Source organism: Amblyraja radiata, chromosome 21 (genome assembly GCF_010909765.2).
Source record: "Amblyraja radiata isolate CabotCenter1 chromosome 21, sAmbRad1.1.pri, whole genome shotgun sequence".
Lineage (NCBI taxonomy): Eukaryota > Metazoa > Chordata > Chondrichthyes > Rajiformes > Rajidae > Amblyraja > Amblyraja radiata.
In genome coordinates this window covers 42,638,296-42,662,997 of record NC_045976.1, presented here as the reverse complement: position 1 = coordinate 42,662,997, position 24,702 = coordinate 42,638,296, and the positions used below count along the sequence as shown (strand labels likewise).

The following is a 24,702-nucleotide window of genomic DNA, read 5'->3' as shown; positions in this document are numbered from 1 at the left end:
AACCCTTCTTCAGACTCACATGTTTAAGAATTGTCTTTTAAGAGTTTACATCAATGTTTACAGTTTAAAAAAAACTAGGCATACAGTAACACCCTGATAATCCAGTATGTTTGGGACTGAGATATTGGATGCGATGCATATTAATGGCCCAGGACAATTTTCATTTGCTTCCTTTGAGATTTGCGCAGTATTATATTACATTTTCGAGTGAGGTCTTAGAGTCGTGCAGCGCGGCCTGGACAACCTGGACGATGACACGTTGGCCTGGCTCGGGTCAACGGAGCTGCAGGTCTAAAAGACATACGACAGAAGGAGAAGCAGCGCAGAAACCGGCCCATCATCCCAACTCGCCCACGCCGACCAAGATAAGCTAGTCCAATTTTCCCATGTTTGACCCATATCCCTCTAAACCCATCTGATCCATGTACCTGTCCATAGGTCCTGCACGGTGGCACAGTGAGTAGAGCCGTGACTCACAGCGCCAGAGACTCGGGTTCCATCCTGACTACAGGAGCTGTGTGTGAGTGTGAGTGGATGGAACTTGCACGTTCTCCCCGTGACCTGCGTGGGTTTGCTCCGGTTTCCTCCCGCATCCCAAAGAAGTGTGGGTTTGTAGGTTAATCGGCCCCTCTGTAGGGAGTGGATGAGAAAGTGGGATAGCATAGAACTGGTGTGAGCGGGCGATCGCAGGTCAGCGTGGACTCGGTGGGCCGAAGGGCCTGTTACCATGCTGTATCTGTAAACTAAACTAAACTAGAGATGCCCCACCTCCACTAGTCCCACCTGCCTGCGTTTGGTCCATATCTCTCTAAACCTGTCCTATCCATGTACCTGTCCAGAGGTCATTGTTATAGTACGTTCCAGTCAGTGGATTTAAAGGCAATGTGAGAACTATGGTCCTGGTGAATCATTTACTGAGACAGTTCTAGTCCTATAATCTGAAGAAGGGTCTCGACCCGAAACGTCGCCTATCCATGTTCTCCACAGATGCTGCCTGACCCGCTGAGTTACTCCAGCACTCTGTATCTTTTATTTTGTAAACCAGCATCTGCCATTCCTTGTTGCCCGATCCGTGGTCATAACCCATTGGCAGATGCTCAGAGTTTTATTATACGCTGATCTGGTTTAATTCTTTTAAAGTTTCCTCAATTCAACAAATTCACACTTTCGCCAGTTTTAATCAAACCTGTGTTTCTGTAATGTTAGACCTTAATTAAACAATGTTGTGGGTTTTCTGCCCTGTACTAATTTATTGTTGCTGTTGGGATGAATGAATGAATAAACTTCTTGGTCAAGTATTCACATACAAGGAATTTTTGGTTATTGAGTAGAGCTACTACTCGTGGGGAACAAAAGCTGTTTTTATGTCTGGCTGTGGCAGCTTTGACAATCCGGAGTCGCCTTCCAGAGGGAAGTGATTCAAAGAGTTTGTGGCCAGGGTGAGAGGGGTCAGAGATGATCTTGCCCGCTCGCTTTATGGCCCTTGCTGTGTACAGTTCATCAATGGGAGGGAAGGTTGCAGCCAATAACCAGACTCCAGCACTCTGCACAATCGCTTTAATGATCAACGATACTTTATTGTCACCTGTACCGAGGTACAGCACAGAAACAGGCCCTTCAGGCGCTCGAGTCCTTGCCCAGGACTGGCTGTATCTCTAAACTAAAGCTGTGTTGCCAGTGGCCACCAGGGGATGCTGTGGGTCAGAGTTTCCTGACCTCTAAGTCCATGTCTAAGTCCAGAGTTGCTCCAACAGTGAATGTACCATTTTCTGAAATTATAGCAGTTAGAAGCAAGGTGACAATGACGTCACTTGTTCCAGAATGTTCTAACATTCCAGACTAAATTGGTGGAGTTTGTGTAGGAGCAGAAAGCAGAATTGTTCCCGATGTTGGGGAAGTCCAGGACAAGGGGTCACAGCTTAAGGATAAGTGGGAAATCCTTTAAAACCGTGATGAGAAAAACATTTTTCACACAGAGAGTGGTGAATCTCTGGAACTCTCTGCCACAGAAGGTAGTTGAGGCCAGTTCATTGGCTATATATAAGAGGGAGTTAGATGTGGCCCTTGTGGCTAAAGGGATCAGAGGGTATGGAGAGAAGGCAGGTACAGGATACTGAGTTGGATGATCAGCCATGATCATATTGAATGGCGGTGCAGGCTCGATGGGCCGAATGGCCTACTCCTGCACCTAATTTCTATGTTTCTAAAGGATATTATTGTCACGTGTAGCGAGGTACAGTGGAAAGCTGTTCCGCAGTTGTCCCGTCAGATCAGATAATACTCTACATAAATACAATGAAACCAAACTCCAGTACAACAGGTAGAGCAAAGGGGAAGATACTGAGTGCAGAATATAGTTCTCAGCATTGTAGCGCATCAGTTCCACACACAAAGTCCAATGTCCACAATGGGGTAGAAGTGAATCGGGCAGTACCCTAGCTTATGGAAGGGCCGTTCAGAAGCCTGATAACAGAGAGGAAGAAGCTGTTCCTGAGTCTGGTGGTGCGCGCTTTCAAGCTTCTGTACCTTCTGCCGGACAGGAACGGGGAGAGGAAGGAATGACCGGGGATGGGACAGGGACAAGTCTTTGATGATGTCGGCTGCTTTCCCGAGGCAGCGTGAAGTGTAGATGGAGTCGATGGTGGGGAGTGTGGTCTGTGTGATGGACTGGGCTACATCTACAATGGTGGGGAGTGTGGTCTGTGTGATGGACTGGGCTACATCTACAATGGTGGGGAGTGTGGTCTGTGTGATGGACTGGGCTACATCTACAATGGTGGGGAGTGTGGTGTGTGTGATGGCAGAGGTTCACTCTCACCTCCAACCCCATCTACTGTATCCGCTGTTCCAGGTGTGGACTATACTCCTGTATATCGGTGAGACCCAGCGCAGGCTCGGCGATCATTTTCTGAACACCTCCGCTCAGTCCACCTAAACCAACTTGATCTCCCGGTGGCTCAGCACTTCATCTCCCCCTCCCATTCCCACACTGACCTCTCTGTCCTGGGCCTCCTCCATTGTCAGAGTGAGGCCCAGCGCAAATTGGAGGAGCAGCACCTCATATTTCACTTGGGCAGCTGACACCCCAGCGGTGTGAACATTGACTTCTCCAACTTCAAGTAACCCTTGCTTTCCCTCTCTCTCCATCCCCTCCCCCTTCCCAATTCTCCCACCAGTCTTACTGTCTCCAACTACATTCCATCTGTGTAATCTCTGGAGGGGCGATCCCTGTATGTTTTATCTCTGGAAGCGTCTCGACCCGATACGTCACCCATTCCTTCTCTCCAGAGATGCTGCCTGTCCCGCTGAGTTACTCCAGCTTTTTGTGTCTGTCTTGTTGATAGCGTTATTTAAGATGCTTTTAGATAGGCCTGTGGGAATGGATCATGTGCAGGTGTATAAAAGTTGAAGGTACACAAAATTGCTGGGGAAACTCAGCGGGTGCAGCAGCATCTATGGAGCGAAGGAAATAGGCGACGTTTCGGGCCGAAACCCTTCTTCAGACTGAAGTATAAAAGTTGATCTTGGCATTGTGTTCAGCACCAACATTGTGGGCCGAATGGCCTGTTCCTGTGCTCAGCCTGTGCTGTTCTACATAATGGAATGATTTGACTGGATAGCAGGCAAAGTGTTTCTCTCTCTACATGTGCCAATTATGAACCAGCACCAATATTATTTTACACATTAATTCCGCTCCAAACATCAAACAAACTGTGCATGCAAGGAAACATTTAAACATTTAACAAGATAATAATGGGCGTCATGGTGGCGCAGCGGGTAGAGTTGCTGCCTCACGGCGCCAGAGACCCGGGCTCAATCCTGACTACGGGTGCTGTCTGTACGGAGTTTGCACGTTCTCCCCGTGACCTGCGTGGGTTTTCTCCGGGTGCTCCGGTTTCCGCCCACATTCCAAAGACGTGCGGGTTTGTAGATTGCATTGGCTTCAGTAAAAATTGTACACTGTCCCTAGTGTAGCATTAGTAGCGTTAGTGTGCGGGGATCGCTGGTCGACACGGCCTCGATGGGCCGAAGGGCCTGTTTCCGCGCTGTATCATTGTGCGAAACTAAACAAAATTTATGGGTAAGATATAAAACTAGGTCATAGAGTTAGAGTGATACAGCACGGAAACAGGCCCTTCGGCCCAACTTGCCCACACTGGCCAACATGCCCCATCTACACTAGTCCCACCTGCCTGCGTTTGTTCCATATCCCTCCAAACCTGCCCTATCCATGTACCTGTCTAACTGTTAAACGTTGCGATAGTCCCAGCCTCAACTACCTCCCCTGGCAGCTCGTTCCATACACCCACCCCCCTCTGTGTGGAAACGTTACTTCTCGGATTCCTATTAAATCCTTTCCCCTTCATCTACTAGGTTTGAAGGGATATGGACAAAGCGCAGGAAAATGGGACGAGTGTAGCTGGGACATGTTGGCCGGTGTGGGCATGTTTGCTGCCTCTAGCGTGTCCAAACAATCTTATATGTTTCAATGAGATCCTTCTAAACTCCAGAGTGTACAAGCCCAGCCGCTCCATTCTCTCAGTATATGACAGTCCCGCCATCCCGGGAATTAACCTTGTAAACCTACGTTGCACTCCCAAAATAGCAAGAATGTCCTTCCTCAAATTAGGGGACCAAAACTGCACACAATACTCCAGGTGTGGTCTCACTAGGGCTCTGTACAACTGCAGAATGACCCATTTTCTCCCAGTAACTGCAGATATGCTGCCTGACCTGCCGAGTTACTCCAGCTCGTTGTGTCTTATATTCGGGTGTGTTTAAGAAGGAACTGCAGATGCTGGAAAATCGAAGGTACACAAAAATGCTGGAGAAACTCAGCGGGTGCAGCAGCATCTATGGAGCGAAGGAAATAGGCAACGTTTCGGGACGAAACGTTGCCTATTTCCTTCGCTCCATAGATGCTGCTGCACCCGCTGAGTTTCTCCAGCATTTTTGTGCACCTGCAGTTCCTTCCTGCACTGTGCAGCCGATGCAAGGAGTTGCCGAGTCTCCAGACAAACGCTTCACAGAGCGAGAGATCCGTGAATGAAGACTGAAGTGTCACATCCTCAACTCCACAACCTCGCTGCTCGCTTGCTTCATTGCCTGCCCAACACGGAGCTTGTGGGAGGGGGGAGAGGGGGGGGGGGGGGGGGGGTGGTCCTCTCAAGAACCCACCTCCACTGCCCCCTCCCCTGTGGGACTGACCCTCCCTCCCTCCCCTGTCTGTCTGTATCAGAGTCTCTCTCCGGCTCCACGATGCGGTGCCGCCGGCTCCTGTTGCTCAGCTCAGCCCTCTCCGCCCTCCTGCTCGCCGGTAGGTCTCTGCCATCACCGCCCCATCCATGGGTCTAAGAATCCCCCCTCGCCCTACAGACTGTCTTCATCCCTTCGGCCCATCGTGTCCCTGCTGACCCTTCTCCCACCCCTCGCCTCGTTCCCCCCGGAGACCCTCTGCTCACACGAGGAACTGCAGGTGCTGGGAACTGTGAAACAACACACAAAGTGCTGGAGGAACTGCGGGTCGGGCAGCGTCTGTGGTGGAGGGGTCGATGTTAACGAGAGAGACAGAGAAAAAACAGAGAGGGAGAGACAGAGACAGAGAGCCCGCAACGTCTGTCCATCCCCCTCCACCACGGAGTTCCTCCAGCACTTTGTGTGTTGTGTTCCAGTTCCCAGCACCTGCAGTTCCTCGTGTGTTGTGGGGGCAGCGCTGGGATTTAACTCCACGCGATCACCCCCCCCCCCCCCCACCCACCCAGTCTACCCCCCAGGTCTGTTACACCGCGGGGTGCGGCGGGGGTCAGGGGTGTGTGTAGTCGGTCCCGGGCGCTTCCTCCCCATCCCTCGCCCCTTCTCAGTCTCACCTCCCCTCTCTCTCCCCTCTCTCCCCCTCTGCCAGTGTTGAGCCGCAGCGATGGGGCGGTCCTGCGCCCGGACCCGGGGTCTCCGGCGGCCGGAGTCAGTGGCCCGGGAGCGGGGGAAGGTTCCCTCGGGCCCCGGCGGCGGCTGTTCGTGTCGGGGGAGGTCGCGTCCACATTCCTGAAACGTCGGAGCAAGCGCTCGACCAGAGCCGAGCTGGCCGGTGAGTGGAGGGGGGGGGGGATGGGAGATAGTGTGGGAGGTGTCGGAGTTATGGGGAGAAGGCGGGTTAGGAGTGAATGGGGTTAGGAGTGAAAGGCCTGGATAGAGTGGATGTGGAGAGGATGTTTCCATTAGTGGGAGAGTGTGTGGAGAACGTGTGGGTTTTCTCCGGGCGCTCCGGTTTCCTCCCACATCCCAAAGACGTGCGGGTTTGTCGGCTAATCGGCCCCTCTGTAAATTGCCCCCCTAGTGTGTAGGGAGTGGATGAGAAAGTGGGATAACATGGAACTGGGCCGAAGGGCCCGTTTCCACGCTGTAAAACTAAAACAACATTTTTTTTCTGAAGAATGGTCCCAACCCAAAAAGTCACCTATCCATGTTCTCCACAGATGCTGCCTGACCCGCTGAGTTACTCCAGCACTCTGTGAAACGTCACCTATCCATGTTCTCCACAGATGCTGCCTGACCCGCTGAGTTACTCCAGCACTCTGTGAAACGTCACCTATCCATGTTCTCCACAGATGCTGCCTGACCCGCTGAGTTATGGTGCAGCAGCATCTATGGAGCGAAGGAAATAGGCAACGTTTCAAGCCGAAACCCTTCTGGAAATAGGCAACGTTTCGGGCTGAAACCCGGAAGGGTTTCGACCCGAAACGTTGCCTATTTCCTTAGCTCCAATGATGCTGCTGCACCCGCTGAGTTACTCCAGCACTCTGTGAAACGCCACCTATCCATGTTCTCCACAGATGCTGCCTGACCCGCTGAGTTACTCCAGCACTCTGGGAAACGCCACCTATCCATGTTCTCCACAGATGCTGCTGCACCCGCTGAGTTACTCCAGCACTCTGTGCCCTTTTTTATTGAGGTGTTTTAACTCAGACACAAATGTCTTAAGCTGAATGAGCTGCTATTACATAGTGGTTTTGGAGCAAAGATTTTACACGTTTTATTTTAAGTGCTCTGTTAGTTAATTTAAAATGAAAATAAACAGGAACTGTTCTGACCCAGCCAAGTTGCACAAGTCTGCTGCTTACTTTCCTAACTTGGAGACCAATATCCTCAGTGAAGTCACAGCATCAGAGGCGTAAATCTCCCCACTCTCTTCAGCTGTTGGAAGCTGAGCCCCTCCATAAGCTAGGGTACTGTCCGATTCACCTCTACCCCATTGCGGACATTGGACTTTGTCTGTGGAACTGATGCGCTACAATGCTACAAAGTGGAATTCATTGCCATAGACGGCTGTGGAGGCCAAGCCAATGGATATTTTTAGGGCAGAAATGGAGTCTTGATTAGTACGGGTGTCAGGGGTTATGGGGAGAAGGCTGGTGAATGAGAGAGAAAGATAGATCAGCCAGGATTGAATGGCGGAGTAGGCGATGGGCCGAATGGAATTCTGCTCCTATTACTTACGATTCACCTCTACCCCATTGCGGACATTGGACTTTGTCTGTGGAACTGATGCGCTACAATGCTGAGAACTATATTCTGCACTCTGTATCTTCCCCTTTGCTCTACCTGTTGGACTGGAGGTTGATTTGATTGTAAGTTCACAAATCATAGGAGCAGTTAGGCCATTGAGCCCATTCCGCCATTCAACCGTGGCTGATTCGTCTTCCCCTCTCCACCTCATAACCTTTGACGCCCTTGCTAATCAAGAACCTATCAATCTCCGCTTTAAGGAAGGTCTCCACAGCAGTCTGTGGCAATGAATCCAACAGATTCACCACCCTCTGACTAAAGAAATTCCTCCTCATCCCCGTCCTAAAAGAACGTCCTTTAATTCTGAGGCTGTGCCCTCTGGTCCTGGACTCTCCCACTAGTGGAAACATCCTCTACACATCCACTCTATCCAGGCCTTTCACTATTTGATTGGATTTATGTATAGTATTATCTGAACGGATTGAATAGCAGGCAAAACAAAGGTTTCTTTGCTGCCTGGTTGTGGTAGGATGGTTCAGTTGTCTGATAACAGCCGGGAAGAAACTGTCCCTGAATCTGGAGGTGTGCATCTTCACACTTTTGCCCGATGGGAGAGGCGAGAAGTGGCCAGGGTACAACTTCAATGTTAGACAATAGGTGCAGGAGTAGGCCATTCGGCCCTTCGAGCCAGTGCCACCATTCAATGTGATCATCCACAATCAGTACCCCGTTCCTGCCTTCTCCCCATATCCCCTGACTCTGCTATCTTTAAGAGCCCTATCTAGCTCTCTCTTGAAAGTATCCAGAGAACCTGCCTCCACCGCCCTCTGAGGCAGAGAATTCCACAGACTCACAACTCCCTGTGAGAGAAAGTGTTTTCTCGTCTCCGTTCTAAATGGCTCACCCCTTATTCGTAAACTGTGGCCCCTGGTTCTAGACTCCCCCAACATCGGGAACATGTTTCCTGCCTCTAACGTGTCCAAACCCTTAATAATCTTATATGTTTCAATAAGATACCCTCTCATCCTTCTAAACTCCAGAGTATACAAGCCCAGCCGCTCCATTCTCTCAGCATATGACAGTCCCGCCATCCCGGGAATTAACCTGGTGAACCTACGCTGCACTCCCTCAATAGCAAGAATGTCCTTCCTCAAATTAGTTAAATGTTAATATTTTTGGTGACTGAGTATCTCAACTCTGATTCTCTCTCCACAGATGCTGCCTGACCTGCTAGGAATATGCAACTTTCAAACAGATTTTTGATTTAATCTTTAACATATTCTTGCCCACAGCCGAGAATAGACAGAGGCTCTCTGCTGACGAGCGACGGAAGGAATATCACGAGGAACAGTTGAATGAGTGGGAGAACTACGTGGAGGACGAACAAGATGGTAAGGAGTCAGTGTCGAGTCACACGGTGCGGAAACAGGCCCTTCGGCCCTCCATGCTGGCCAAGGTGCCCCGGCACAGAAGCGCAGCTAGTAGACCTTGGGTGCTGTCTGTGTGGAGTTTGCACATCCTCCTTGTGACCGCGTGGGTTTCCCCTCACATCCCTAAGACGTGCGGGTTTGTAGGTTAATCGGCCCCTCTGTAAATTGCCCCCCCCCCCCCCACCAGGGTGTAGAGTGGATGAGAAAGTGGGATAGCATAGAACTAGTGTGAACGGGTGATCGATGGCCAGCAAAGACTCAGTGGGCCGAAGGGCCTATTTCCATGCAGCATCTAGAAACATCTGCCCGCGTTTGGCCCATATCCCTCTAAACCTTTCCTATTGAAGGACCTGTCCACATGTTGTTATTGTACCCTGTCTCAACCATTTCCTCTGGCAGCTCGTTCTACATACCCACCACCCTCTTGTGTAAAAACTCAGGTGATGTGAAATTGGAAAGCATTCACTTTGAATTAAGAGCCCAATTTATTATGTTTACTTTTAAAAACCTCCATAATTCATAAAGTCTCATTCCCATTTTGTTTCCCTCTTGTAATATTGTCCGTTTCAGATCTTGGACCTTGGCAGAGTTGTGAGTCTGCCTCAGAGGGCGGTGGAGGCCGGTTCTCTAGATACTTTCAAGAGAGGGCTAGATAGGGCTCTTGAAGATAGCGGAGTCAGGGGATATGGGGAGAAGGCAGGAACGGGGTGCTGATTGTGGATGATCAGCCATGATCACAGTGAATGGCGGTGCTGGCTCGAAGGGCCGAATGGCCTACTCCTGCACCTATTGTCCATTGGCAACCTCACTGTGAGATGTTGGCTCATTTGGATTTTTATATTTAAACAATTATTGGAAGCACTTTGGGCATTAGTGACACTCGGAATTGGTTCTTTGAAATAATTCTGTGCAGCGGTAGAGTTGCTGCCTCACAGCGCCAGGGACCCCCCACATACGATCATGACTACAGGCGCTGTCTGTACGGAGTTTGTACGTTCTCCCTGTGGCCCGCGTGGGTTTTCTCCAGGTGCTCCGGTTTCCTCCCATTCTAAAGACATACAGGTTTGTAGGTTAATTGGTTTCTGTAAATTGTCTCTAGTGCGGAGGGTGGAACTAGTGTGTGTGTGTGTGGATCATTGGCCAGCACAGACTCGGTGGGCTGAAGGGCCTGTTTCCATGCTGTGTCTCTAAACCAAACGGGGATTTAACAATTTCATTTCCCCCCTCCATCATTCCACAGAACAGTATGAAAGGAATCGTGAGAAGGTAGAATCGTGGCGTCAGTGGCATTATGACGGCCTTTACCCTTCATACCAGTACAACCGACACGTCTATTAAACAAAAAGCCACAAGCCAGTGTCTTGGAGTGAAGATGCATGGGATGGCTTAAGTAAGGTCGTGTCTTTTACAGCTTCACTAAAGTAGCAGAAAAATCATACTAGACCCTAGCTTCCAGATGTGTAGAAAGGTACTGCAGACACTGGTTTAAACCAGAGACACAAAATGCTGGAGTAACTCAGCGGGACAGGCAGCATCTCTGGAGAGAGGGAATGGGTGACGTTTCGGGTCCAGACTGGTTTGGGATTAGGGAAACGAGATACAGACAGTGGCCGTCTATAAATCTCTTGTCTCCCTTATCCCTAACCAGTCTGAAGAAGGGTCTCGACCCGAAACGTGGCCCATTCCATCTCTCCAGAGATGCTGCCTGTCCCGCTGAGTAACTCCAGATTTTTGTGTCTATTCTAGCTTCTAGAGGCCATTTACTGCTTTGGTAAATACAGTATCTTCACCTTTTTATTCATAAATCAGGAAATTAAGATTTTTAAAATTAAGGTCAATGTTATATTCTGAAAGAAATATAATAAGCGTGGGAAGAGGTGGCCTTCCTCATGAAACAGGCAGTTTCTCTTAAGCCAGTGTCAGCCTCTTAACATCATTTCCCTGGGCCTAGGTTCAAACTAAATCATTTAGCAAACGGTAACAAGCTTGAAAGATTAGCATTTTCTCTCATATTTGTGCTAAATAATTTCCTTTTTATTTTATTACCTTGTGTATGTAATCTGTACCTCAACTGCATGTAGAATGTATCAGAATAAACATTAAACGCCAATGTTTTTGTTTGATTTTGTCAGAAGTTTAAGCCATCGTGCCAAGTGCCACAACTGATGATGAAAATCTGCACTAGGTTCACTCAGGGTTAGAGAAACTGTGAAAACGCACACCTCCAGATTCAGGGACAGTTTCTTCCCAGTTATCAGGTCCACAAGTTATAGGAGTAGAATTAGGCCATTCAGCCCATCAAGTCAACTCCGCCATTCAATCATGGCTGATCTCTGCCTCCTAAATCCCATTTTACCTGCCTTCTCCCCATAACCCTTGACACCCGTTCTAATCAAGAATTTAAGAAAGAACTGCAGATGCTGGAAAATCGAAGGTAGACAAAAGTGCTGGAGAAACTCAGCGGGTGCAGCAGCATCTATGGAGCGAAGGAAATAGGCAACGTTTCGGGCCGAAACCCTTCTGGAAATAGGCAAATTTTCGGGCCGAAATCCTTCTGGAAATAGGCAACGTTTCGGGCCGAAACCCTTGTGGGTTTCGGCCCGAAACGTTGCCTATTTCCTTCGCTCCATAGATGCTGCTGCACCTGCTGAGTTTCTCCAGCATTTTTGTCTACCTTCGATTTTCCAGCATCTGCAGTTCCTTCTTAAACAATCAGGGCTGATCTATCTTTCCCTCTCAACCCCATTCTCCTGCCTTCACCCATGTGGGTTTGTAGGTTAACTGGCCTCTGTATATTTTCCCTAGTGTTTTAAAGAGAGTGGATAAGAAAGTGGGATTACATAGAACTAGTGTGAAGGGGTGATCGCTGGTCAGCTTGGGCTCAAGTGCCCCAACAACACTAGTCCCACCAGCCGGCATTTGGCCCATATCCCACTAAACATAGAAAATAGGTGCAGGAGTAGGCCATTCAATATGATCATGGCTGATCATCCAACTCAGTATCCCGTACCTGCCTTCTCTCCATACCCCCTGATCCCTTTAGCCACAAGGGCCACATCTAACTCCCTCTTAAATATAGCCAATAAACTGTGGCCTCAACTACCTTCTGTGGCAGAGAATTCCACAGATTCACCACTCTCTGTGTGAAAAATGTTTTTCTCATCTCGGTCCTAAAAGACTTCCCCCTTATCCTTAAACGACTTCCCCCTTATCCTTAAACTGTGACCCCTTGTTCTGGACTTCCCCAACATCGGGAACAATCTTCTTGCATCTAGCCTGTCCAACCCCTTAAGAATTTTGTAAGTTTCTATAAGATCCCCCCTCAATCTCCTAAATTCTAGCGAGTACAAGCCGAGTCTATCCAGTCTTTCTTCATATGAAAGTCCTGACATCTCAGGAATCAGTCTGGTGAACCTTCTCTGTACTCCCTCTATGGCAAGAATGTCTTTCCTCAGATTAGGAGACTACACCTACCCAATCCATGTACCTGTCCAAATGTCTCTTAGAGTTGAACAAAATAATGCTGTCACCATTTTAACTTCCTCTATTACACATATGAAATAAATTTGCCGCCGGAAATGTTTACTGAAACATCTGCTTCAATAGAACGCACTTATAAATGGGACAGAATGGAGCCAGTTATTTTACACTATACGTGATATAGAGCCAGGCACAGCTGGAAACACAATCAAAGTAATGCTGGAATTTCAAACATAATTATCACATTTCCCCCTGGGGTCTGACCCGATTATGGCACAACATTTAAAACACTGAATTGATCACTGGATGTTCTGTGTAGGAAGGAACTGCAGATGCTGGCTTACATCAAAGATGGTCACAAAATGCTGGAGTAACTCAGCGGGACAGACAGCATCTCTGAAGTCTTCTTCTTCAGGCTGGAGGGTCTCGACCCGAAACGTCAACTATTCCTTTTCTCCAGAGACGCTGCCTGACCCGCTGAGTTACTCCAACACTTTGTATCTACCAGATGTTCTGAGCATGAAATTTGTTCACATCTTGAGTTCAGCCAAGGAAACCTGCTGTAGGAAAAAAACAACTCGGCCCCGATATAAATAGTATTCAGGCCAAATTATACATTCTGCACCAACATCAATAAATACACTGGAAATAAAAAGCCACACAACTTAACTATCATTGATCAGACTGTACGTTCCAGGAGCAGAATAGACACAAGGTGCAGGAGTAGGCCATTCGGCCCTACGAGCCAGCACCGCCATTCAATATGATCATGGCTGATCATCCCCAATCAGTACCCCGTTCCTGCCTTCTCCCCATATCCCCTGACTCCACTATCTTTAAGAGCCCTATCTAGATCTCTCTTGAAAGCATCCAGGGAACCTGCCTCCACCGCCCTCTGAGGCAGAGAATTCCACTCTCTGGGTGAAAAAGTGTTTCCTCGTCTCCATTCTAAATGGCTTACCCCTTATTCTTAAACTGTGGCCCCTGGTTCTGGACTCCCCCAACATCGGGAACATGTTTCCTGCCTCTAGCCTGTCCAAACCCTTAACAATCTTGTATGTTTCAATGAGGCCCTTCGGCCCATCAAGTCTACTCTGCCATTCAATCATGGCTGATATTATGTAGGAAAGAACTGCAGACGCTGGTTTAAATCAAAGGCAGACAACAGCACGACAGACAGCATCTCTGGAGAGAAGGAATGTGTGACGTTTCGGGTCGAGTCTTCTTCAGTCTGAGGAAGAGTCTCGACCCGAAAAGTCGCCATTCCTTCTCTCCAGAGATGCTGCTTGTCCCGCTGAGTTCCTTTCTATCTCCAGTCCCTTGTAAGGGACTGAATTTAATTCCTCACCAACAGAGCTACCCCAGGTGGTCAAGACAAATTAAGTTGAGCTAAAACAGCTTCTGCATATTCGGTAAAAGGTACAAGATATTTTTCAAAATACTTCTGGAAAAACATTGACTCGGAAATAACAAACCACCTCAGTGAAGATACGCAGAGGCTGCGGAAGCTTTGATACGTACACCAGTTCTAGCTGACTCTGAGGTTAACGTGGACTCCTCATGCCAACACATTTCGGCTTATATATTGGTCAAGTTGTGACCCCACTGTGGGGTTTTTTCCCCGGATTAGTTACGGTGAATTTTGGACACGAGCTCACACAACCATTTAGACTTTGGTAAACTTGAAAACAAATCACCCACAACGCTCTGCTTCTGAATGGGAGACACAAAGATCAGCAGGCGCTGGAATCTTGAGCAAAACACAAAGTGCTGGAGGAACTCAGGTGGTCAGGCAGCATCTGTGGAGGGAATGGACAGGCAACGTTTCTGCAGTTTGCAGAAGCGTTCCGATCAGTAGACATTGTCTGTCTATCGACCCCATCCCCCCCCACCCTATATCCCTCCCTGCAGCTTTACATTTCACCCCCCCTCTTCTCTCCGTATCCCTTTTGTAGCCTTTTCACCTCCAGCCTTTGTCACTCACTCCACCCATCTGCCCATCACCCCCTCACCTGTATCCACCTATCACTTAAGATAGACACAAAATGCTGGAGTAGCTCGGCGGGTCAGGCAGCATCTGTAGAGAAAAGCCTTGACCCGAAACATCACCTATAACTTTTCTCCAGAGAGGCTGCCTGACCCGCTGAGTTACTCCAGCACTTTGCATGTCTATCTTGCCAGCATCTGCAGTTCCTTCAAAGACAATAGGTGCAGGAGTAGGCCATTCGGCCCTTCGAGCCAGCACCGCCATTCAATGTGATCATGGCTGATCATCCCCAATCAGTACCTCGTTCTTGCCTTCTCCCCATATCCCCTGACTCTGCTATCTTTAAGAGCCCCTATCTAGCTCTCTCTTGAAAGTATCCAGAGAACCGGCCTCCACCTAAATAATCTTACGTTTCAATAAGATCTCTCATCCGTCTAAATTCAAGACTATAACCTCCACCTATCACTGTCAGACCATGTCCTGTCCCCACCTCTTTCCAGCCTTCTCCCTGAAACATCACTTCTCCACCCCCTCCCCAGATGCTGCCTGACCCTACGAGTTCCTTCAGCACTTTTTTTATTTTCAGTTTAGTTTATTGTCACGTGTACCGAGGTACAGTGAAAAGCTTTTGTTGCGTGCTAACGAAGTCAGCGGAAAGACAATACATGATTACAATCGAGCCGTTTACTGTGTATACATACATGTTAAGCGAATATCATAGTTAAAGTAAGAAATGTTGGAGTAGGAATAGCGATTTAAGAGTGTCATAAGCGATAGGAATAGAATGAGGCCATTCAGCCCATCGTCTACTCCACCATTCAATCATGGCTGATCTGAGGAAGATTGCAACCTTCACATGGTCCGCCCTGTTTCGACGAATGCAATCAACCCGGCGTGCACAATCAAATAAGATCAAATAGAACAAGTTGTCCTACAACTTTAGGCTGTGCACGCCATACACAAGAAGAGAAGATGGCTGATCTATCTCTCCCTCTTAACCCCATTCTTCTGCCTTCTCCCCATAACTTCTGACACCCGTACTGATCAAGAAGTGTGGAGCGAGTTTGTAGAACTCCTTCCGAGGCCAGCAGGCAAATAGTCGCCTGGGTTGGAATGTCTGTTGACCCTGTTTGCGGGATACAAATATAACGATGACATCCCACTCACCTGCGTCCGGGTACATTGTACATCCAAATGGAGCAATTAGGAAAAATGTTGTTTATTCATAGTTTTAAAAAAAGACTCTGGGTTTAAATCTGTAGCACAAGTAAATATCACGTTTCTCCAGTAGTGTCGTTTATAAACCTCAGGCTTCGTTGACGTAGAAATGAGATGCTCTTCACCACCAGTCCTGCAACCAGGAATCATTTTGAACTGCTCAAAAATTTGCCGTGTTCTTCGCCTCTGGGTAGCAGCAGTTCTCCCCCTATTTTGGGGCCTTTCCTCTCCTGCAGAGACAAAAATAATACAGAAATATCAGCGTGTAAGATGGAACTGCAGATGCTGGTTAACCCTGTAGACACAGAGTGCTGGAGTAACTCAGCGGGTCAGGCAGCATCTGTGGAGAACATGGATAGGTGACGTTTCACAGAGTGCTGGAGTAACTCAGCGGGTCAGGCAGCATCTGTGGAGCTAAGGAAATAGGCAACGTTTTGGGCTGAAACCCGTAAGGGTTTCGGCCCGAAACGTTGCCTATTTCCAGAAGGATTTCGGCCCGAAACGTTGCCTATTTCCAGAAGGATTTCGGCCCGAAACGTTGCCTATTTCCTTAGCTCCATAGATGCTGCTGCACCATAACTCAGCGGGTCAGGCAGCATCTGTGGAGAACATGGATAGGTGACATATCACAGAGTGCTGGAGTAACTCAGCGGGTCAGGCAGCATCTGTGGAGAACATGGATAGGTGACGTTTCACAGAGTGCTGGAGTAACTCAGCGGGTCAGGCAGCATCTGTGGAGAACATGGATAGGTGATGTTTCAGGTCTAAACCCTGATCTGACCCCAAGGGGTCTGATGAAGGGTCTCGACCCGAAACGTCACCTATTTCCTTCGCTCCATAGATGCTGCTGTACCCGCTGAGTTTCTCCAGAATTTTTGTCTACCTTCGATTTTTCCAGCATCTGCAGTTCCTTCTTAAACATGATAACGTTTATGAAACATTTAGACAGGTACATAGATAGGACAGTTTTGGAGGGATATGGGCCAAATGCAGGCAGGTGGGGCTAGTGTAGATGAGGCATGTTGGTCGGTGTGGGCAAGTTGGGCCTGTTTCCACACTGCATCACTCTATGGCGTATAAAACCACAGCTTCAAATGGGTCAATCGTGGTTCTGTGATGAAAAACACCCAGGGTCCTGGGTCTTGGAAAAATACACAGCCTGAGTTTCCAGACACATTCACAAACCTGGACACCACTAGACATTTTAACAGAGTTTCCTACCAAGAGTGACTGACGTTTCAGCCTTGAATAAGCTGAATGAAGGAATTTGAAAGAAGAGTGTCTGAAGAAGGGTCTCGACATGAAACGTCGCCCATTCCTTCTCTCCAGAGATGCTGCCTGTCTGCCCGCTGAGTTACTGCAGCTTTTTGTGTCTATCTCCATTCGTCTGTCAATAAGGCTGGTTTTAAAAACACACATATTATATCTAACTACTCATGAGTCAGGAGGGAAATGGCTCTGGTCCACAGTTTGATGTTGACTGGAAACTTACATTTGTTTGAACAGTGGTCAAATATGTTTCACCACAGCCTGACACATTCACATGTATATTATATTATTAATCATTTCATTCTGTATTTTTGGTATCCGCACATTCTGGGCGATTTATTAGTTCAGTTTAGCGATACGGCACGGAAACAGGCCCTTCGGCCCCACCAACCTGCTATCCCTGCACACTCACACCATCCTACATTTATACCAAGCCAATTAACCTACAAACTTGTACGTCTTTGGAGTGTGGGAGGAAATCGAATATCTTAGAGTAAACCCACGCAGGTCATGGGGATAACGTACAAACTCCGTTCAGGCAGCACCCGTGGTCAGGATGGAACCTGGGTTACTGGCGCTGTGGGACAGCAACTCTACCGCTGCGCCAACGTGTTCCCTTATTGGGTAACATACTATGACCTGAATTTAGCCAAATTGAGACATGATTTCTACTTGAGAGGCGCTCATCATCATCTCTCCATTAATTTGTCTTACTAGTAACAAGGGATAGTAAGAGCCATGATAGTGTCTAGCATCTAGTTATTAATATTTACTCTGAAATTAATTCTTTAATTTTTGTTGAACTGCAGATGCTGGTTTACAGCGAAGATAGACACAAAATGCTGGAGTAACTCAGTGGGATAGGCGGCATCTCCGGAGAGAGGGAATAGGTGACGTTTCGGGTTGGGGCCCTTCTTCAGACAGTCTGAGGAAGGGTCCCGACCTTGAGACGTCGCTCATTCCTTCTCTCCATAGATGCTGCCTGTCCCGCTGAGTGAAAATACGACAGCATTTTGTGTCTGTCTTTAATGTTTGATTAGTTTTACTTGGAATGGATGAATGCAGGAGTAAACTGTCAAATATTAGTAGCAAATAAAGAAGTAGAACAGAGTTCTACACCATTGAAAACTCAATACAGACCCACCTTCAACATTCCATCTCTCTCCCACAGAAACAAGCCACAGTTTCTGAAAAACAAACACAAAAACACGAAGGTGTTATAGGCAGATTGCTCAGAACATTTCCTAATACTGTTATAATCAACAAATTACATTTATAGATAGGGTAGCTTCCAAAGCATGAATCAAATATGGACACACTGATCTGTTCTGTATTCATGCCTACTATATTCTGTTGTGCTGAAGCAATGCAAGAAATTCATTGACCTATCTGGGACACATGACAATAAACTCTCTTGACTTGACTTGAAATAAAACGTTACAAATAAAAGGATGAACAAGTTTTTATAAAGTACACACTAATGGGCCTGTCCCAGTTAGGCGACTCTTTAGACGACTGCCAGGGACTAATTTGAATGGAATTCACCTACGACAACATCTATGTCAACCTACGACAGCAAAAATTGTCGCCACTGTTGCCGAAATGTTTTCAACATGTTGAAAATCTTGAGGCAGTCGCCCACAAACTCGCCTAAGTGGGACAGGCCCATTAAGAACATATTAAGTTTTTAACATATTTACAATTGACACAGAAGCTTTCACAACCGCAAATCATCACAAAGCACGATGCAATTAATGAAATACTTGTTGAAATGTGTAGACTTCAACATAAGACAGACAGCAGTTTCAATTATTTAAAAAACAAGATGAAAATGACATCAAAAATCTATTATAACGGTGTTAGTTTGAAGAATAAATGCAGCTCCCTTTTCTACTATAAACCCTGTTGTATTCATATAATGTGAGGGAACAGATGAGGTTTCGGATTAACACTGAGTGACACTAATACTATTCCGAATAAAAGATGACCTTCATTGGTATAGTTGGTTATAGGACGGTTCAGTTGCCTGATAACAGCTGGGAAGAAACAATAGACAATAGGTGTAGGAGTAGGCCATTCGGCCCTTCGAGCCAGCACCGCCATTCAATGTGATTATGGCTGATCATCCCCAATCAGTACCCCGTTCCTGCCTTCTCCCCATATCCTTTGATTCCGCTATCCCTAAGAGCTCTATCGAACTCGCTTTTGAATGCAGAGTAGACTTGATGGACCGAATGGCCTAATTCTACTCCTATTCCTTATTCCAGCATCCTCTCCAGCACACTGTGAACCTCCTTACTAGGTCAGAATATTTCCACGTTTGCCCCACCCTCAGCACCCCAGGCAAGACATACTGGCAATGCTTCTTCGGTAGTCTTGTTAATGCCACTGCTCTGCTGCCACAGGGACATTTAAAGAATCGCTTGACTGCATCGTGCCAGTGGAAGTCGTGGTTTTCACTCACGCATGTCTCCAGCGGCTTGAAGTGTGAATATTTGCACTGTAATTAAAGTACAGAACTGTTAAGTACAATCAGTGATTAACTACACAAACAACCACACCATGCATTGACACAAAACATTCAATAATGTTGGCGATCCAGACAAGCTTAATGCTGAGACACAGGGAACTGCTGATGCTGGTTTAAAAAAACCCCAAAGTGCTGGAGTGACTCAGCGGGTCAGGCAGCATCGCTGGAGAACATGGATAGGTGACGTTTCACAGAGTGCTGGAGTAACTCAGCGGGTCAGGCAGCATCGCTGGAGAACATGGCTAGGTGACGTTTCACAGAGTGCTGGAGTAACTCAGCGGGTCAGGCAGCATCTGTGGAGAACATGGATAGGTGACGTTTCACAGAGTGCTGGAGTAACTCAGCGGGTCAGGCAGCATCTGTGGAGAACATGGATAGGTGACGTTTCAGAGTGCTGGAGTAACTCAGCGGGTCAGGCAGCATCTGTGGAGAACATGGATAGGTGACGTTTCACAGAGTGCTGGAGTAACTCAGCGGGTCAGGCAGCATCGCTGGAGAACATGGATAGGTGACGTTTCACAGAGTGCTGGAGTAACTCAGCGGGTCAGGCAGCATCGCTGGAGAACATGGATAGGTGACGTTTCACAGAGTGCTGGAGTAACTCAGCGGGTCAGGCAGCATCTCTGGAGAACATGGATAGGTGACGTTTCACAGAGTGCTGGAGTAACTCAGCGGGTCAGGCAGCATCTGTGGAGAACATGGATAGGTGACGTTTCACAGAGTGCTGGAGTAACTCAGCGGGTCAGGCAGCATCTCTGGAGAACATGGGTAGGTTAGGTTTTGGGTCAGGACCCTTCTTCAGACTGAGTGTAGGGTCGGGGCTGGACTACTATTGGACTATCTTTGATCGGACTTTACATTATACCCATATCCTGTATCTGTACACTGTGGACGGCTCGATTGTAATCAGGTATTGTCTTTCCACTGACTAGTTAGCACGCAACAAAAGCTTTTCACTGTACCTCGGTACATGTGACAATATACTAAACTGAAGTGAAGAACAGTCTTTAAAGAGGATGAGAGGAAATCAGCTTTGTAGTCAGAGGCATCCGGAAGGTGACTATGGATACTTAACAAATCGCTGGGCTAAGTGTGTTTACAGGAAGACTTGGAACTTGTGCACCTCATACAGTAATGCCCTGAGTAAAACAACATTTGTCTGAATTCCATTAAACATTCACCACACTAACAATTAAACTCAATTATGTGTTATTTCTACATAAAACGTCTTGTAAAAAACAGTTCCAGCGTGATTTAAATGATAGTCTTACACGCAACATATGGTATTGCCTTTCCTGCAGACATCCTTCAGGTTCCTGGCGATGAATTCCAGAATAATATTCATCTCTAAATAATTAGTCATGATTGCGTCAGACAAAAATGAATAAAAAGTTGTCAATGTTAACTATTTATTGAACCAAGTTTGGTTAAAATAGAAGATTGATAGGTTTTTGATTAATACGGGTGTCGGGGTTTAGAGGGAGAAGGCAGGAAAATGGGGTTGAGAGGGAGAGGTAGATCTGGCATGATTGAATGGTGGAATAGACTTGATGGGCCGAATGGCCTAATTCTGCACCTATGACTTATGAATATTGCCCTCCAATGTCTAGTACAAAATCTTTGCTCAAGTTCTGTGCTGTATTTTTCTATGGATCTCTCCCTGACTCATATACGTAAGAGTTGTCTCTATTCAAAAATCCACAGCCTTTTCATGTTATTTTTTATGAATTACTTCTCAATCAATTTTGATTTTTACACCTGCCAGTTGCTTTGGGCGCAGCACTGTCGGACATTCTGACATGCTGAAAGGAAATGGCCAGCACAGTGGCGCAGCAGGTAGAGCTGCTGTTTCCGAGCACCCCAGACCCCGTGTTCGATCCTGACCTTGGGTGCTATCTGGTGTGTGGAGTTTGCACATTGTCCCCGCTACTGAGTGGGTTTTCTCCGGGTGCTCTGGTTTCCTCCCCCATCCCAAAGTAGGTTAATCGGCCTCCTGTAAATTGCCCCCTAGTGTGTAGGGAGTGGATGAGAAAGTGGGATAACATATAACTAGCTAGTCGGCGTGGACTCGGTGGGCCGAAGGGCCTGTTTCCATGCTGAATCTCTTATAGTTTAAACCAGGGGGGGGTCAAACTAACTTTAGGTTGCGGGCCGGAATGGGCAAAATGCGACATCATGTAGGCCGGATGAGTTGTGCATGCGCGCATGCTCCCACAGCTTTCGTCCCCCCACAAATCATCCCACAGGCCGGATTGGACCACTTCGCAGACCAGATGCGGCCCGCGGGCTTGACACCCCTGGTTTAAACTAAAGAAACAGCATGGTTTTGCCCAATTTGGCAATCGTTAGATTGCTTTTGCCTAGAGGACAGTCAATGGATGGTCAAACTTCATTTCAATTTTAGCCTGGCTGGATCTTTTTCCTCCTTTAAAATATATGATCCACCTCAAAGAAACAATGCACGAAATCTGGAGTTTATTAACATAACACGTAGATTTTACATCTGGTCTCAGTTAGAACACAGACATAAGGAACAGTTGATGCTGGAATCTTGAGCAAAGCACTAAATGCTGGAGGAACTCAGCAGGTCAGGCAGCAGCTGTGGAGACGTTTTGAGTCAGGGGCTTTCTTTAGAATCTTACATCGTCTGTCCCCTGTGATGGAGTGATGGTTCTCAATTAAATATTGCTATTGTACCTGCCTCCTTTGGCAGCTCACTCCATGGTCCCTATTAGATCGTTTCCCTATCACAAACCTATGTCCTCTGCTTCTTCATTCCCCTACTCTGGGCAAAAGATTCTGTGTAGACACAAAATGCTGGAGTAACTAAGCGGGTCTCGACCCGAAACGTAACCCATTCCTTCTCTCCAGAGATGCTGCCTCACCCGCTGAGTTACTCCAGCATTTTGTGTCTACCTGCAATTTTAACCAGTTCTTTCTTACACAAAAGATTCTGTGTTTTCATCCCATCTTGGAACATAGAAAATAGGTGCAGGAGGAGGCCATTCGGCCCTTTGAGCCAGCAACGCCATTCATTGAGATCATGGCTGATCGTCCCCAATCAATAACCCGTGCCTGCCTTCTCCCCATATCCCTTGATTCCACTAGCCCCTAGAGCTCTATCTAACTCTCTCTTAAATCCATCCAGTGCCTCGGTGGGAGAGAATTCCACTAATTCACAACTCTCTGGGTGAAAAAGGTTTTCCTCACCTCAGTCTTAAATGACCTCCCCTTTATTCTAAGATTGTGGCCCCTGGTTCTGGACTCGCCCAACATTGGGAATATTTTTTCCTGCATCTAGCTTGTCCAGTTCTTTTATAAATTTATATGTTTCTATAATCATCAATTCTCACACGTTTTTATGCATCTCTATAAGATCACCCCTCAGCCTAATTTACTCCAAGAAATAATGTCCAAGCTTGCCCAACCTTCCCCTGTAGCTCAAGCCTAAGAGTCCTGGCAACAGCCTCATAAATCTTCTTTGTCACTGTGTGTCGTGTTGTCACTTGTGGGCAGAGCACCAAGGCAAATTCCTTGTATGTGAATACTTGGCCAATAAACAAAAAATTCATACATTCATTCATTCCCAGTTTAACCCCATATTTTGTCTAGCAGGCCGGCCAAAACTGAACACAATACTCTAAATGCGACCACACCAACTGTTACATAACGGTCCAAACTTCGAGGAAAGTCAAGGACTGCTTAAGGACGGTCAGCATGCCTTTGTGCAAAGGAAATAGTGTCTCAGGAATTGGACTGAGTTTGTTTTTGAAGAGGTGGCCAAGAAAATTGATGAAAGCAGCGCAGTAGAAGTTGTCTACGTGTACTGCAGCCAATCCTTTAACGAGGTACAGCACGGCAGGCTGCTCTGGAAGTTATAGCAGATGGGATCCAAGCGAGCCAGCCAACTGAATATAAAATTGACTTGAAGGTAGGAGACAAAGTGTGGTGGTGTTAGATTTTATTTCAGACTGGAGGCCTGTAACCAATGTTGTGGCACAGAGCTGGGCATGTTGATCATTAACGTGTTGGATTAGAATGTAGGTGGCATGGTTAGTAACTTTGTGGAGGACACTAATATTGGTGGACAGTCAATAAAGTTATCTAAGATTACAACACATTTAGGAAAGAACTGCAGATGCTGGAAAAATTGACGGTAGACAAAAATGCTGGAGAAACACAGCGGGTGAGGCAGCATCTATGGAGCGAAGGGATAGGTGACGTTTCGGGTCGTGACCCTTCTTCAGACTGATGTGGGGGTGGGGGGGGGGGGGGGGGAAGAAGAAAGGAAGAGGTGCAGACAGTGGGCTGGGAAGGGGACGGGAAGGAGGGAGAAAGCAAGGACTAACTGAAATTAGAGGTCAGTGTTCATACCGCTGGGGTGTAAACTACCCAAGCAATCTGGATTAATTCACCTTATCCATCTTCCTGGATAAGGTATTTAGCCCCATAGGAAGACTCAAACTAGGGGGAACAAGTTTAAGGTGAGAGGGGGAAGATTTAATAGGAACCTGGGGGTTCCACTTTTCACACAGAGGGTGCTGTGTATATTGAACCAGCTGCCAGAGGAAGAGGAAGACACTTGGACAGGATAGGAGAGGTTTGGAGAGACACAGTGGGTGACACAGCAGAGTGGCTGCTAGAGCCGCTGCCTCAAAGCACCAGAGACCCGGGTTCGATCATGACCTGGGATGCTGTCTGTGTGGAGTTTGCACGTTCTCCCTGTGACCTGTGTGGATTTTCTCCGGTTGCTCTGGTTTCCTCCCACACCCCAAAGACGTGCGGGTTTATAGGTTAAGTGACCTCTGTAAATTGCCCCTAGTGTGTAGGGAGTGGATGAGAAAGTGGGATAGCATAGAACTAGTGTGTGAACGGGTGATCGACACTGGCGTGGAGCTGTATCTCTAAACTAAGATATGGCTCAGTGCAAAAAACTTGATGCAACATCCAATATTCTACTGAAAGTTTTTAGACAATAGACAATAGGTGCAGGAGTAGGCCATTCGGCCCTTCGAGTCAGCACTGTGATCATGGCTGATGTGAGATTGTTAAGGGCTTGGACACGCTAGAGGCAGGAAACATGTTCCCGATGTTGGGGGTCCAGAACCAGGGGCCACAGTTTAAGAATTTAGAACAGAGACGAGGAAACACATTTTCTCACAGAGAGTGGTGAGTCTGTGGAATTCTCTGCCTCAGAGGGCGGTGGAGGCCGGTTCTCTGGATGCTTTCAAGAGAGAGCTAGGGGATATGGGGAGAATAGCGGGGAGATGGGAAGATGGCAGGAA

General features: G+C 47.4%; 2 protein-coding genes across 3 annotated transcripts in view; one reads left to right on the top strand and one right to left on the bottom strand.

Moving 5' to 3' along the window:
- The first annotated feature begins 5,208 nt into the window (after positions 1–5,208).
- On the top strand, positions 5,209–11,043 carry ucma (upper zone of growth plate and cartilage matrix associated). Its single transcript, XM_033040200.1, has 4 exons — positions 5,209–5,317; positions 5,903–6,085; positions 8,796–8,894; positions 10,174–11,043. Exons 1-4 carry the CDS (start codon positions 5,260–5,262, stop codon positions 10,269–10,271), a joined length of 438 nt encoding a protein of 145 aa, XP_032896091.1. The 5' UTR covers positions 5,209–5,259; the 3' UTR covers positions 10,272–11,043.
- A 4,560-nt stretch (positions 11,044–15,603) lies between these two features.
- mcm10 (minichromosome maintenance 10 replication initiation factor) overlaps positions 15,604–24,702 on the bottom strand; it is a 48,084-nt gene continuing 38,985 nt past the window's right edge. For both annotated transcript variants that reach the window (XM_033040196.1, XM_033040197.1), the window contains exons 18-20: positions 19,242–19,387; positions 18,032–18,074; positions 15,604–15,848 (exon numbers count right to left, since the gene is read on the bottom strand). In XM_033040196.1, coding sequence (XP_032896087.1) covers positions 15,765–15,848; positions 18,032–18,074; positions 19,242–19,387 — 273 coding nt within the window. In that variant the 3' untranslated portion in view covers positions 15,604–15,764. The remainder of the gene's footprint in view (positions 15,849–18,031; positions 18,075–19,241; positions 19,388–24,702) is intronic.